Genomic DNA, 14605 nt, shown 5'->3' with positions numbered 1-14605 from the left:
AAACGCGGTTTAACCCAGGAAAAAGTTTTGTCTCAAAGGGGAAATGAAATTTACACAGGATCTATCTTTCGGTGAATGTCTTTCAAGTTTGTCTTTTGGGAAAATCTCTTTATAGACGGGATGCTTAATTGGACATTTATATTTTTGCCATTAAAATTGGCTTCCCCCCTTCAGCATCCAACTCTCTTAGATTTTTTCCCTTCTCTGGGGGGCTGCGCCAGGGCCGCCCCAGGGCTCCATCCCCGGTACTCACCCAGCAGGGCCGCTGGTTTGAGGGGCAGGTCCGCCTGCAGGCCCAGGCCACGGTGCCTGAGAATCAGAGGGCACAGCCTCCACATGGCTGGGTGACTGTCACCTCCTTTCTAAATCCATAAAAGCCCTGGGGGATGTCCCAGGAGGTGAGGTGGGCGGTAACCTGGCTGCCTTCCTCTCCCCAGGTACCGCAGTGGGACCCGTGGCTATATGAAGGCGGTGGTGCTGGATCTCCTGCGAAGATATTTGCAGGTTGAGCATCATTTCCAACAAGGCAAGAGACAGGGCCCCGCTGGTGGCACGGGTGGCAGACCTGGGCAGGGCGGTGGGGAGGAGCCGCCGTCTTAACCCCAGGCCGCCTCCTCTCCCCTCTAGCTCACTATGACAAGTGTGTGATAAACCTCAGGGAGCAGTTCAAGCCGGACATGTCCCAGGTGCTGGACTGCATCTTCTCCCACGCACAGGTGGCCAAGAAGAACCAGCTGGTGATCATGCTGATAGTAAGCAGGAGGTGTCCTCCACCCCAAGCCGGGCTGGGTCTGGGGCCAGAAGGCAAGCATTCTGGACTTGGCGGGGTGGGCGCTGTCTGGACCACTCGACTCTGCCATTGTTCAGTGTTCCAGTAAAACTTGGTTTGCAACCATAGGCAGGGACACTTCCGAAGCCTCTGCTCTGTGCCAGGCCCTCTTGGAGTACTTTACAAATAAATATTAACTCATTTAGTTCTCACAGAAACCCTAATAAAGGTTCTCACCTCCCATTGGAAGAGCTCAGAGAGGTAAAGCCACTTGCCCAAGGGTACCCAGCTCTGTGAGTGCAGAGCCAGGATTTGAACCCACCTTCTGGCTCCAGCGTCATGAGCTATAGGAATATTTAGTTCTGGGTCTGGTGGTAGGTCCTTATTGTGCCTTCTTGGAGATGTAAGGCATTTCCTGCAAGATAGTCAGAAGCAGTCTTTATTTTTAAAGACTTTTCCCCTGGATAACGGTCCTGATGACTCCTTAGAAAATGTAGGATCAGCAGAGAAGGAGAGACTTGGACTTGGCTTAGAGCAAGAAGGGCTTGGCAATTTTTTTCTGTAAAGGGCCCTAGAGAGTAAATATTTCAGATTCGTGGTCACAGGGCTTCTGTTGTAGCTCCTTAGCCCCATGAGCTTGTAATCTCAAGCAGCTACAATGAGTGAGTCTGGGTTCCTATAGCATTATTTTTTTGGGAGGGGTTACCAGGGATTGAACCCAGGGGCACTTAACCATGGAGCCCTACTCTCAGCCCTTTTTATTTTTCATTTTGAGACAGGGTCTTGCTGAGTTGCTCAGGGCCTCACTAAGTTGCCAAGGCTAGCCTTGAACTTGTGATCCTCCTGCCTCAGCCTCCTGAGCCACTGGAATTGCAAGCATGTGCCACCACGCTCAGCTCCTATAACACTATTTACAAAAATAGTCAGTGGGCAGAGTTTGGGCCCGGGGCGTGTAGGAGAGTAAACACCTAACAAGTTGTATTCATCAATGTTGGTATTTTGGAAAGGGTCATTTTAACATCTCTTTGTGCAGCACATTTCAATCCTGGTTGCAATGAGAAGCACCTGGTGGGCAGCAGGGTTTAAAAAAAAAAACAGATGCTCAAACCCTACCCTTTGTTCAATTAAATCAGAGGTTTTGGAAATGGAGCCCAGAGGTTAGTACATTTTGAAAGCTTTGGCAATGGGAAATTGAAACATGGACTGTGTGTCGGGTAATATCGTTAGTGTCATGTTTAGTTTCTTTCGTTTTTTAGAGGTTCTGTAGGCAACTGGGAGAATATCTTTTTCTCAGCCAGATATGTACTTAAATAGTGTAAAAGATTATGGTGTCTGCATCCCACTTTTAAGAAGAGGAAGAGTGTGAGCATGCACGTGTGCTTACAGCGAAATCCAATGTGCTGCTGTGATAAAAAATTAACAATTAGTGACTCCGGGTGTTTAGGGGATATCAACACATGGATCTTCGTTACCTCTGAAGTTTTTAAAAATTAATTTCAGGGGGAGGACTCCCCAAAGTGGTTGCAGGGTGAGGCCAGGATCGGGCACCTGTGCCCAGGGAGGTGTCTGCTCTTGGGGAATTCCACAGCTACAGTAATAGAACGCTTTTCAAAACACTTCCTTTGGTGGAGTGTTTGTGAAGTGTGTAGAGCAAGGTTTCCTCTAATGTCAGAGTCGGCCTGGCCTTCAAAGGTCAGGGTGGCACCTGTGGATTTTTCTGTTTGTCACTGACTCTTCAGGTCTTAAAGTTTCTAAAGTCATGTGCACCAGATACCGGACTGGGGGAGAGAATGGGGACGGTGCTCGGGGCTGCTGCTGCTGCTTTTTTTTTTTTTTTTTTGGTACCAGGGATTGAGCTCAGGGGCACTCGGCCACTGAACTGCACCCCAGCCCTATTTTGATTTTATTTAGAGACAGGATCTCACTGAGTTGCTTAGTGTCTCGTTTTTGCTGAGGCTGGCTTTGAACTCGCGATCCTCCTGCCTCAGCCTCCCAAGCTGCTGGGATGACAGGCATGTGCCACTGCACCCAAAATGTTGTCCCAGGCGTGGTTTGGGGGTCAGAGGTGACATTCACTCTGTGGCTCTTTTGCTTTCATTTGTTAGGAATCAATGAGTTCTTTTTTTTCTTTTTTTTTTTTTTTGAGAGAGAGAGAAATTTATTTATTTATTGTTTAGTTTTTGGCGGACACAACATTTGTTTGTATGTGGTGCTGAGGATCGAACCCGGGCCGCACGCATGCCAGGCGAGCGCGCTACTGCTTGAGCCACATCCCCAGCCCTCAGTGGGTTCTTTACTTCTGGTGGAGTTTGGTCCCGCAGAAGCTTTCAGTAAAGGCTTCCCACTTTGATTCCTGTGAGATGAGATTGTTTGGAGTCTTTTAAGGGGACATAGTTTCTGCATGTCATTTAGGGGTCCTAGAACTTGGCGACAAGACAAAACAAAACGTGGTAGTGTAGAATAAAGTACACAAGGACAAAGAAAGAAGGGATTCGGGGCTCTTGTGTGTGCAGGGTGGTGTCCTGGCTTTTAAAATGCTCACACACACACACACTCGCACACACTGTCACACACGCACACACTCTCACACACACACACACACTCACATACTCACACACTCGTACACACTGTCACACACACATTCGCACATTCACAAACATACACTCTCACACACACACTCACACACTCACACCATGATCACACTCTGCCAGCCTGGTGGCTGAACAGCGCCTGCCCTCTGTGCTCTCCTTGGAGCCACAAGCTGGGTGGCATGGTGAGGGCAATGTCACCACCCCTTGACCATACAGAGTGAATCAGAACTGGGGGAGGAGAGAGGATTTAGATAATTTCCCATGAAATTTCTTGAGCGTCAACGTGCCTGTGTGCTTATGTATGAAATATTAATACATAAAAAATTATGACTCTAGGGCTGGGATGTGGCTCAGTGGTAGTGCGCTCGCTTAGCATGCACAAGGCACTGAGTTCGATCCTCAGCACCACATAAATGTAAAATAAAGATATCCTGTCCACCTAAAACTAAATATATATATAAATTTCCGACTCTAACATAATTAGGGAAACCTGTGCATGAGAAGTGGTCACAGCCCCGCCCTCTAGTGAGACTCCTTGGGGAACAGTGGTGGCTGATGGGGGGGGGGCTGTCTTCCGTGGACTTGGACGAGGCGCCTGCTATGGCCGTTCCCGAGGCCCTCTTGCGCTCAGGGCATAAAGGAAGACGCAGAGACCATAGTCCTGGTCTCCAGCAGGAAGGTCCCCCACTCAGAAGGACTCAGCACCCCTTTCTCTTCTGCAAGATTCCACTCCCAGCTCCTCCCCTCTGAAACTTGAACCCTTGAAGTCAGGTAGCAGCGTGCAGGGGGGGAAGCTGGTGGCTTCAGGGACCCAATAGAGCTGTGCTCCGATCTGCTCCACCTTGCACAGGCTCCAAGCCTCAGTTTCCTCATCTATAAAATGGGGATCCTGATAGTAACTCCTCAGAGGGTTGGGAGAATGGGAGAAAAGCATGTAAAGGATCTAGCTATTTGCCTGGTACACAGTCAGTGCCTGCTGAATGCTCACTAGAATAGTATAAAGTTGAGCATCCCTAATCCAAACTCTGAAATGCTCCAAAATCTGAAAGTTTTCGAACACCAGCAGGATACCACAAGTAGAAAACTCTGCCTCTGCCCTCCTGTGATGGGTTGAAGTTGAAATGTAGATGTACTAAAAATATCACACAAAATATTTCAGGCTTCGTGTGTGTAAGGTGTATGTGCGACTATTTGTCTGTTTGTTTGTTTATTTTTGCAGAGCTGGGGATCCAGCCCATGGCCTTCCACATACTGGGCAAACTCTCTCCCACTGTGCTCTGTCCCTAGTCCCAATGTACTTGAAACATACACAAGTTTCATGTTTAGATTTGGGTTTTGTCCCCAAGATAACTCATTATGTATATGCAAATATTCCAAAATCCCCCTCCCCCCAAAAAAGATCTGAAATCCCAAACACTGCTATTCCCAGCATTTCAAAGAAGCATCACTCAACCTGTGCTCTAGGCAAAAACTTAGTTATATTTTTCTTTTCCTTCTTTCTTTTTTTTGGTACCAAGGATTGAACCCAGGGGCACTCGACCACTGAGCCCCATCCCCAGCCCTATTTTGTAGAGTCTCACTGAGTTGCTTAGTGCCTCGCTGTTGCTGAGGCTGGCTTTGAACTCCAGATCCTCCTGCCTCAGCCTCCTGAGCAGCTGGGATTCCAGGCATGCGCCACTGCGCCCAGCTTAGTTGTATTTTTCTTCTTGCTAGGTATTGAGGGTGTGTTTTGGAGTATGAGTGGGCAACTGGGTGAATGAAGGGGTAGGGGTGCTCATGGTAGAGAGGGGCAAAAGGAGTGTCTCAGGCTGTGCCTGTTGCCCTGACAGCGGACGCTAGATTGTTTGGGCAACTTTACGCCTGGCCAAGGTGAGTGCTGACCTGTTCCCCTCTGGCAGAGAAAATTCATTTGGATTCTGTTTCTGTCCCCTAAAGGATGAGCTCTGTGGCCCAGACCCTTCCCTGTCGGACGAGCTGACCGCCATCCTCCACCAGCTCACCCAGCTGAGCAAGACGGAGCACTGCAAAGTGGCCCTCAGAGCCAGACAGGTCAGGGCTCCAGGCACCTGGACCTGGCGTGTGGCTGCCCCGAGCCCACCCGGCTTCTCTTATGCCAGCCTCACCCCCTCCCTGACAGGTGCTGATCGCCTCCCACCTCCCCTCCTACGAGCTGAGGCACAACCAGGTGGAGTCCATCTTCCTGTCTGCCATCGACATGTATGGCCACCAGTTTTGCCCAGAAAACCTCAAGGTGGGACATCTCCTTCCTTCCAGCTTCCACAGAGCACGCCCTGGCCCAGGTGGGGGTCTTGGGGCCTACAGGCTCCCCCTGCTTCAGGGTGCTCACTTCCAGGCTTCCAGGAACCCCGGCATCTGAAGCTGGGAACCCTGGGCAGGATCCAGGGCTTGATTGGCAGGTCTCCTGAGAGTGCACATGGGAGGAGCCGGGGTGGGAGGAGCCCGGAGTGGGAGGAGCCCAGAGTGGGAGGAGCCCAGAGTGGGAGGAGCCCGGAGTTCGGGGTCCTTGGCCAGCACCAGGGACAGCACCGCGGCCATCTTCTCCTATTCCCACTCCTCCTGCGCCTCTGGTTAGTGGTTAAAATCTGTTCACATTTTTTTTTTCCTTTTTCCTTTTTCCATTTCCCATAGAAATTAATCCTCTCAGAAACGACCATATTTGATGTCCTGCCCTCCTTCTTCTACCACACTAACAAAGTCGTTTGCATGGCTTCCCTGGAGGTAAGTAGGGGAGGCCTGGGGGACAGTGGCAGGCCTGAGCTTGCCAGTTGTAACTATCAGTGCCTGACCCCCCTGGGCCATGGCCTTGCAAACATGACTTTATGCTCTCCGAGTTAGTATTCACCTTGCAGAGGAATGAACTGAGACACAGAGAGGTGAAGTGACTTGCTCAAGGTCACACAGCTAGGAGGGGCAGTACCAGGATTTCCACTAGATCTGTTTTATTGCAAAGTCTATACAGGTAACCACTGCTGTGTCCTGTGTCACCGCAGTTCTTCCAGGCAGGACACAGCTAACTGCTAACCCTGAGAGCCAAGTCCAAGGCACCTTGTCCAGACTTGCCGACTGTGTGCATTAATTAATACTTCAGATAGACTTTTCCACCTGGAGCTCTGAGAGCCAGAAGGAGCCTGGGTGACTAAGTGACTGCCCTGTGTGACAGGACAGAGAAGGGTATGACCAGCAGCAAAACCCAGATGAGGGCCAGGTGTTCTTGCTCCTGTCTCCCTGCATTTAGGAGCCAAGAGGTGATGACTTATTTTCAGGAATTTAGACTTTTACTCTGCTTTTTGTGGGACACAGGAGGTGACCCTCTGGCACTTAGGTGGCTCTCTTACCCTGGACTACGTGACTGGTTGTGGTTTTTCCTAATCTCCTGGCTCTCAGTCCAGTGAGTCCAGTGGCTTGACCCCCACAGCTCCCCACTCTCCTGGATCTTTTAGACCCCGTGAGTTACCCACCCAGGTTTGGCTGGGTCTTCCTGGAGACCCTTTGAGGCTTGTGAGCATGTGACAGCCACTGGGCCTCCTGGACCTGCAGGTTATACCCCTTCTATGGGTTCAGCTCTGGAAGAGTCCTTCCGAGGCCTCACTCCTGTTTTCCAACAATGAGACCCAGTGCGTCTCGTCAATACTTTTAATTTCATTTCATTAAACATTTATTATTTATTCATTTTGTAGTACTGAGGATTGAACCCAGAGGTGCGCTACCACTGAGCTACATCCCCAGCCCTTTTTATTTTTTATTTTGAGATAGGGTCTCACTAAGTAGCTGAAGCTGACCTTGAACTTGCGATCCTGCCTCAGCCTCCTGAGCTGCTGGGATTACAGGCCTGTGCCACTGCGTCCGACTCATGAGTATTTTTTAAAGTGCTAAGTCCTATTTATGTGTATTAGAGATTTTTCTAGGATGTACTTTCTATACATTCTATCACTTTCTACAATGGCACTTTTTTTTTTTTTTTGGGTACCGGGATTGAACTCCAGAGCCCTTGTCCACTGAACCCCATCCCCAGCCCTATTTTGTACTTTATTTAGAGACAGGGTCTCACTGAGTTGCTTAGGGCCTTGCTGTTGCTGAGGCTGGCTTTGAACTCAAGATCCTCCTGCCTCAGCCTCCTGAGCCAGGGGGATGACAGGCCATCGAGCATAGCTGGAAGCAGGTCATTTAGAGGGCAGCAGTGACACTGTTATTTTATTTTATTTTTTTAATATTTATTTTTTAGTTGTAGTTGGGCACAATACCTTTATGCTAGGCAAGCGCTCTATCGCTGAGCCCCAGCTCCAGCCGGACACTGTTATTTTAGTTCTTGTGGCAGAGACAGTTATAAACCTCCCAGCATCTGAACACTGGACTGTGTCCCCCGCTATGGCAGCTTCTGGGCCCACGTGGTTAGTGAGCACTTAAAATTCCATTTGTCTGAGTCGAGCTGTGCCTGATTCCACAGACTTAGTAGGGAGGAAAGAATGTGAAATATGCAAATATTTTCCTATATTACATGTTGAAGTGATAATATTCAGGGAGAAATAAGAGCATTATTAAATTGTTTTTAGCTGTCCCTTTTCTTTGTCTCCATGGCTATAAAAAATTAGAATTCTAGGTGTCGCTTGTGTTGTATTTCTTTCTTTTTTTTTTTTTTTAAAGAGAGAGAGAGAATTTTAATATTTATTTTTTTTTTAGTTTTTGGCAGACACAACATCTTTGTATGTGGTGCTGAGGATCGAACCCGGGCCGCACGCATGCCAGGCGAGCGCGCTACCCCTTGAGCCACATCCCCAGCCCCTTGTGTTGTATTTCTATTGGCTAGAACTGCTCTAGAGCAGGGGTTGGCAAACTGTGGCCCTGGGACGTATTTCATAAATAAAATTTCTTGGAATAGCCTCACCTATTTGTGTACATATTTTTAAGGCTGGTTCCGTAAAGCAGTAGCATCAAGTGTTCGTAGCAGAGATACCCAGCCCTTTACAAAAACAAACCAATAAGCAAAAAAACTCCACCAACTCTCACTGGGATGTTCTCAGCGGCTGCTTAGAGATTCGGCGGATACCTTTCCTGGTGTCCCTCAGCCTGGGCTTTTCAGGTTTGGAGGACACAGGCGCTGTCTGATGTCCACAGTGTTTCTTCTCCCCCAGGTCTATGTGCGGAGAGGCTACATCGCTTACGAGCTGAACAGCCTGCAGCACAGGCAGCTCCCCGATGGCACCTGTGTGGTGGAATTCCAGTTCATGCTGCCCTCTTCCCACCCAAACCGGTAGGCGCTGGGGCTCCCTTTCTCCTCTCTGACCTGTGTCCTCTGCGAGGACCCAGCCAGTGCCTCTAGTGTGCTGCTGGGTGGACGTCGGGAAGACCCCTTCCTCGCTGTGGCTCTCCCACAGCTCCGTGCTCTCCTCTGTGGAGGTAAAACCACGGCCCACCTCCTACCCACCTCTACCTCCTTAAATTAAAACAAGTGGAAATAACGTGAAAAACTTCAGCCTCTGGGTCATAACAACTGCATTTAAAGTACCCAGTGGCCACATGGGGCTCTCAGGTGTCCTCCTGGACTGTGCCAGAATGTTCTAGAAAGTTCCAGTAGAGTGCTGTCCTCCACCGTTGGGAAGAGTAAATGAGATAAGGCACATGTGGCATTTAGGTTAGCACATGGCACAGAGAAATTTGTGGGTATTAGCAATCCCCGTGACGATTGTGACCAGTGCTGTCGTTATAACCGCCCAACGGCATGCTGTTGGCCGGACACTGTGCTCAGGGTTATAGATTCTTATTTCATTGAGCCTTTGCCCTTTGTTGGCCAAGCGGGATGTCATCTGCATTTTACAGATGGGAGCCTGGGGCGTCTCTGGACCTGGGCCGAGCTGCTCAGTCACCTGGGGTGGGAAGCTGAGCTTACTTTCTCAGGGGCTCATCTCAGCACTCTTTCCCCAGCCCTTGAGCGTGCTCGGGAGCCAGGTGCACGGCACATGGCCTGTGCCCACTGGAGTCTGCCATCCGGTGCCATGGCTCAGTGACCCCGCGGTGTTCTCCCGGGACAGCTGGCGTGTGTACTGCGGGCTCACGTCTGTGTTCTGACCCATCTTATTTCAGGACATGACGTCCCATTCTGGTCAGGTGGCGTGCCATATCGTCCATAAAGTAATTATGTCCCCTGGTGTCCGGAGCAGTCCCTCTCACTCTTCCTGGTTCTTCTGTTACGGGTTCCTGGGGGGTTCCCAGAGGTCTTGCTTGTGGCTTCGTGGTGTCGTGGTGATTTGGGGTTCCCCTGATCAGGTCTTATGTCTCTGCAGGCAGCAGGCTTCATGTTTTCTGCAAGTGGGGATTTTCCTGGTCTCTTGGGATTTTGAAAAATATATTTTAGGCTGGGCGTGGTGGCTCACGCCTGTCCTCCCAGCGGCTCTGGCGGCTGAAGCAGGAGGTTCTTGAGTTCAAAGCCAGCCTCAGCCACTTAGCGAGGCCCTAAGCAACGTGTCGTTTATTTTACCCTTCGTATTTCCAAAAAAGAGGATCGTGATATTTTACCCCATTGTGAGAAAAGTCTTGTGCTGCTCTGGCCTGGGGTCATTTTGGGGGTGGCGGGAGGTGTGGTATGGACTTTTCCCTGCCACTGGGGGGGAGTGCTTTTCTTTCCTGACCTCACTGTCTCGGCACTTCAGCCCTCTAGGAAAGGAAGGGCACTCACACAAGGACCCTGGGCCATGCCTCGCGTCTCAGGGAGGACCTTTGTGGATACCAGGGTATTGCCCAGGATGGGCTCCAGCTCCTGTTTTGGCCAGAGAGACACTGAGGACTGTGGGGGTGGGTTCCTGGTCTAGGTCTTAGATTCTGGCCTTGCTTAGAGCTGGGAGTGCTGGCTGATGACTCTGGGCCTTGGCTGACCCTGGAGTCCACCCTGTTTGGACGGGGTTCTCCCCGCCAGGAGGGCCTGGCCTGGCCCTCAATTCCAGTGCCTCCAGGTATGTGACAAGTTGGGTCGCTGAGACCAAGGGCAGGTCAGTCCTACTTGAAGTCACTTGCTCCAGGTCCAGGGAGCTGTGAGAGGGCTGGATGGGACCTGGGTCACCACCTGGCCTCTGGCCCTGCCCAGTGCTGCCCTGCAGGACAGTGGTCAGGTAGGCCGGGCAAGAAAGGGCAGGTCTTCATGTTTGTTAGAAGTGATGTGTTCCCCAGAGTCACTTGAACCCTGCCCCACAGAATGCCAGCGTGTGACCTCTGGGTTTAGTTGTGCAGGAGCAGGGGCCCTGGATCCTGGTTACCAGGGGACCCAACAGGAACTCAGATATCTGTGTTGGGGATGCCCAAGCACCCCCAGGTTGGAGGACTTGCTTGGAGGACTCAGAGGATAGAGTCCACCCCCACTCAGGACCCTGAACAGTGAAGGGACGCATGGCAGTGTCCACAGAGGCAGAGGGCACCAGGGCGGGGCCGAGGGGGCAGGAGCAGGCCTCAGAGCCCCTCCCCGCCCGTGCTGATGGCAGGTGGCAGTGTTGCTGTTTGGTTGTGGGAGCACTCACCAGAGCTTGGCGCTGGGGGCTGGTCCCCGAGGCACCCTCTGCCTCACAGGCAGGGTCCGGGCTCCCAGAAGAAGGCAGGTGTACATAGCACAGCCAGCCGTGTCATTTAGGGAGGAGTGGGTGCCTTCCCCAACCCAGTTCCCGGATGCCACCGCGGGCCCGCCCTGCAAGCAGGTCTCCTTTCTGTGGGGTGCCGCTCCGCCTTCTGGGTGGACTCTCTCCTGCATCGTCTGATGGCTCCTCCTACACTGGAGTCCAGGGCTCAGTCCCAACTCCTGAGGTGACCCCTTCCTATTTGCTCCTGGTGAGCGGCCCGTTCTGGGGCCGTGGCTGTCTGGACTCTAAAGAGGCTGTTGGTCTTGCCCCAGGACGGGTTTGGTGGAGGCAGATGGGGCCGGGAGTGGAGGCCTGGCGTGCTCCCAGCCCCGAGGCTGCCCCCTTGCCAGCCGCCTGGCCTGGCCTGGGCCTCTGCGGGAGAGATCGATGCTGGAAGAGTTAGTTCTCTGTCTGGTGGCTGCAGTCCCACCTCTGGATGTACCTTGGACTGTTGGGGACTGGCCTGTCTTGCATGCATTCCTTCACTCGCTGGGCTCTGACCACACCAGGTCCTGAGGAATCAGATGAGACCCCCACCCACCGGCCCCAGCCTCGGTCCCTCCCCATCTGCAGTTTCAGAGCCCAGCGTGGGGGGCGTCTAGTCCTAGTCTGGCTCCCTGAGGCACCAGGCACCGGAGCAGCTGCCTCACCCTCCACTTGTCACCCTGCAGGATGGCCGTGCCCATAAGTGTCACCAACCCCGACCTGCTGAGGCACAGTACAGAGCTCTTCATGGACAGTGGCTTCTCTCCACTGTGCCAGCGGATGGGGGCTATGGTTGCCTTCCAGAGATTCGAGGATTTCACCAGGTACGGTGTGGCCTGGTCCCCCAGACCCAAGCAGGGTGTGTGGTGGGCTTCCCCGACCCCGCCATTCATTAGGCACATGGTGGGGGGGACCCAGACACGTAGCACAGCGAGTTGAAAATCACAGAGTCACGGGGGAGGGTTGATGGCGGGCACCAGGCTCCTGTGAGAGAGGAGCCAGGGGCCGTGGTGTAATGCAGAGCAGGGCGAGCCGAGGTCACGAGGCTGCCCATTTCACAAACTGGAAGGAAGTGTTTTGGAAAGCTTTCGCCATACAGGTGAATGTTCTGGGAGATAGATGTTTAACTCGATTGAAACATTACACTGTGTATATGTATATGGAAACATCACCTGGCTCTCCTTCACTATGTATAATTGTTTACATTTTATGTAGCAGTTAAAAATAGATTTAAAAAACAACAAACTGTGCAGGGGGCGGGGGGACAGCGCCCAACTGTCATCCCAGCTACTGGAGAGGCTGAGACAAGAGGATTGCACGTTGGAGGCCAGCCTGGGAAAATCAGGGAGACTGTGTCTCAAAATAAAAATTTATGATAGAGCACTTATCTTGCATGTGTGAGGCAAGACCCTGGGTTTAATCCTCAGTAACACACACACACACACACACACACAATCATAATAGCATTGTCATCAGGAGCGTGAGGCCACATGACAGCTTACCCATGTTGAAATCCCAGTTCTGCATTTCCTGTGAGACTGAACAAATTAATCAACCTCTCTTGGTTTTCTCATCTGTAATGTGGGTGTAATGGAAGGACCTACTTCACTGGGGCATCGTGAAAATTAAATGAGATAGTGTGTGTGAAATAAGTACTTGAAATACAGCTCACATGTCAATCACATGCCCTCGGCATCATCACCCCCCCACTTGCTCCTGGGGTCTGTGTTGTGCTTGGCTTGTCCTGCTGAATCATCCTTTGAGTTTCTGGGCTGCGGGGATTTCTGTTATTACCCTCAGGTGACTTAGGCGAGGCAAAGTCTCTGGGGCCTCTGAGCCAGTCGGAGGGGGTCAAGAGTTCTCCTCAGGCCCAGCTGCAGGCCCCGACGGTTAGAATCCTGTCCTCAGATCCTGATGCTAGGCTGCGGAGCGTCATTCTTACCTTTTGGGAACGACCCTGTTGGGGTGCTTTGGACTGAGTCAAGGGATCACTTGAACCTGCGTTGGCTAAGAAAGAGGGAGGCCCAGGGTTCCCGTGGGCCTGGCTTGGAAGCTCGACCTGGTCTTGATGGGAGTGGCCCCTTAGCTTTCCTTCTCTGCCCCGCACCCCCAGGAACTTTGATGAAGTCATCTCCTGCTTTGCCAACGTGCCCAAAGACATCCCCCTCTTCAGCAAGGCCCGCACCTCCCTGTATTCAGAGGACGACTACAAGGTCAGCGGCTCAGCCCAGGGAGCAGCCTACAGAGAGGCCAAGCCTGCGCCTCCCGGTCCTTCTACTCTCAGCCCTGTTTTCTCACTTAGAACCTCCGAGAAGAGCCCATCCACATCCTGAACGTGGCCATCCAGTACTCAGACCATTTGGAGGATGAGGAGCTGGTGCCGATTTTCAGGACATTTGTACAGTCCAAGGTACTCTGGGTGTGCCCCTGCCATTGGGGGAGCAGGTCGTCTGTTTTGTGTTGCTATAATAAAGCACCTGAGGCTGGGTAACTTTTATAAAGTAAAGAGGTTTTAGCTCCCAGGTCTGGAGGCTGCACTGGGCACCTGCATCTGGTGAGGGCCTCTGCTGTGTCACAGCATGGCAGGTGACATCACAGAGCAGGAGCGTGTGCAAGTGAGCACGTGATAAGACCGGAAGCTGGGGGGGGGGAAAGGGCCAGGCTCACTCTTGTCTAACAACCTGCCCTCACAAGAGCTAGCCTGGTCCTACAAGAACTACCGTTAGTCCCTTCCAAAATGTCACCCCATGACCTAATTACTAATTACCTCTCTTAAAGGCCATGCCCCCTCAATACTGTTACATTGGGGCATTAAGTTTCAATGTGAGTTTGGTGGTGGAGAGGCCCCTGGACAGGGAGGAGGGGCTGGTCTTGGTCTGAGCTGTGTGGGGGTACCCACGGACACTTTATCACTGAGCCACATCCCCAGCCCTTTTAATGTTATATCTTGAGACAGGGTCTTGCTAAGTTGCTTAGAGCCTTGCTAAATTGCTGAGGCTGGCCTCAAATTTGTGATCTTCCTGCCTCAGCCTCCCAAGCTGCTGGGATTACAGGCATGTGCCACCATGTCTGGCATTCTAGATGTCTTCACCCGTACCATAGGGCCAGCATTTCTCTCTCCCAGGAAGCCACAATGATTAAAATACCAAGGATGTACACTGCTTAGCCCATCAGGAGCCTGGACAGGCTGAATAAATAGTTTGGGGCTCCAGGAGCGAGAGCTGTTTTTATTGGAATCATCAAGAAACCTGCAATTTAAAAATGCCCCTTATGTGGATGACTGAGTAGGACAATAGCTGCAGGTGGCTTTTGCAAGCATGTGGCCACCCTAGCATATATTCTCATGCTGGCCTTGGGTGTCTTCAAGGGCCTCAGCTGCAGACAGCTATGGAGTCGCACGAGGAGTAGGAATGGGGGTTGCTCCGAGACGTCAGAGGTTGAGTACAGACAGGCAAACGCTAAACGTGTATCGTACCAAAGAGAGGAGGACTGGAAGGACCGCAGCCGTTGGAAAGGAGAAGCTTTGTTACGCTGGCTGTGTGATTCCTTGTTTAGACATTTTTACATTCAGCCTGTGTGTGTGTGCGTGTTTGCACACCGACTCCCATGTGCACATAAGTAAGCACACACACCCGGCCGTG

The 14605-nt window shown here is 51.7% G+C and overlaps 1 protein-coding gene across 5 annotated transcripts in view; it reads left to right on the top strand.

Moving 5' to 3' along the window:
* Nucleotides 1-14605, top strand: part of Acacb (acetyl-CoA carboxylase beta) — a 212411-nt gene that overhangs the window by 78862 nt on the left and 118944 nt on the right. For 4 of the 5 annotated variants that reach the window (XM_046464308.2, XM_046464307.2, XM_046464309.2 and 1 more), the window contains 9 exons: nucleotides 438-526; nucleotides 628-752; nucleotides 5296-5409; nucleotides 5498-5611; nucleotides 6010-6099; nucleotides 8511-8629; nucleotides 11651-11788; nucleotides 13078-13177; nucleotides 13267-13374. In XM_046464308.2, coding sequence (XP_046320264.1) covers nucleotides 438-526; nucleotides 628-752; nucleotides 5296-5409; nucleotides 5498-5611; nucleotides 6010-6099; nucleotides 8511-8629; nucleotides 11651-11788; nucleotides 13078-13177; nucleotides 13267-13374 — 997 coding nt within the window. The remainder of the gene's footprint in view (nucleotides 1-437; nucleotides 527-627; nucleotides 753-5295; nucleotides 5410-5497; nucleotides 5612-6009; nucleotides 6100-8510; nucleotides 8630-11650; nucleotides 11789-13077; nucleotides 13178-13266; nucleotides 13375-14605) is intronic. The other variant, XM_058585542.1, reaches the window with a different exon arrangement.

Source organism: Marmota monax, unplaced genomic scaffold (assembly GCF_021218885.2).
Source record: "Marmota monax isolate L192 unplaced genomic scaffold, Marmota_monax_Labrador192_F-V1.1 WCK01_AAM20220418_F8-fsc00269, whole genome shotgun sequence".
Taxonomy (NCBI): domain Eukaryota; kingdom Metazoa; phylum Chordata; class Mammalia; order Rodentia; family Sciuridae; genus Marmota; species Marmota monax.
This window is presented reverse-complemented; position numbering and strand designations above follow the sequence as displayed.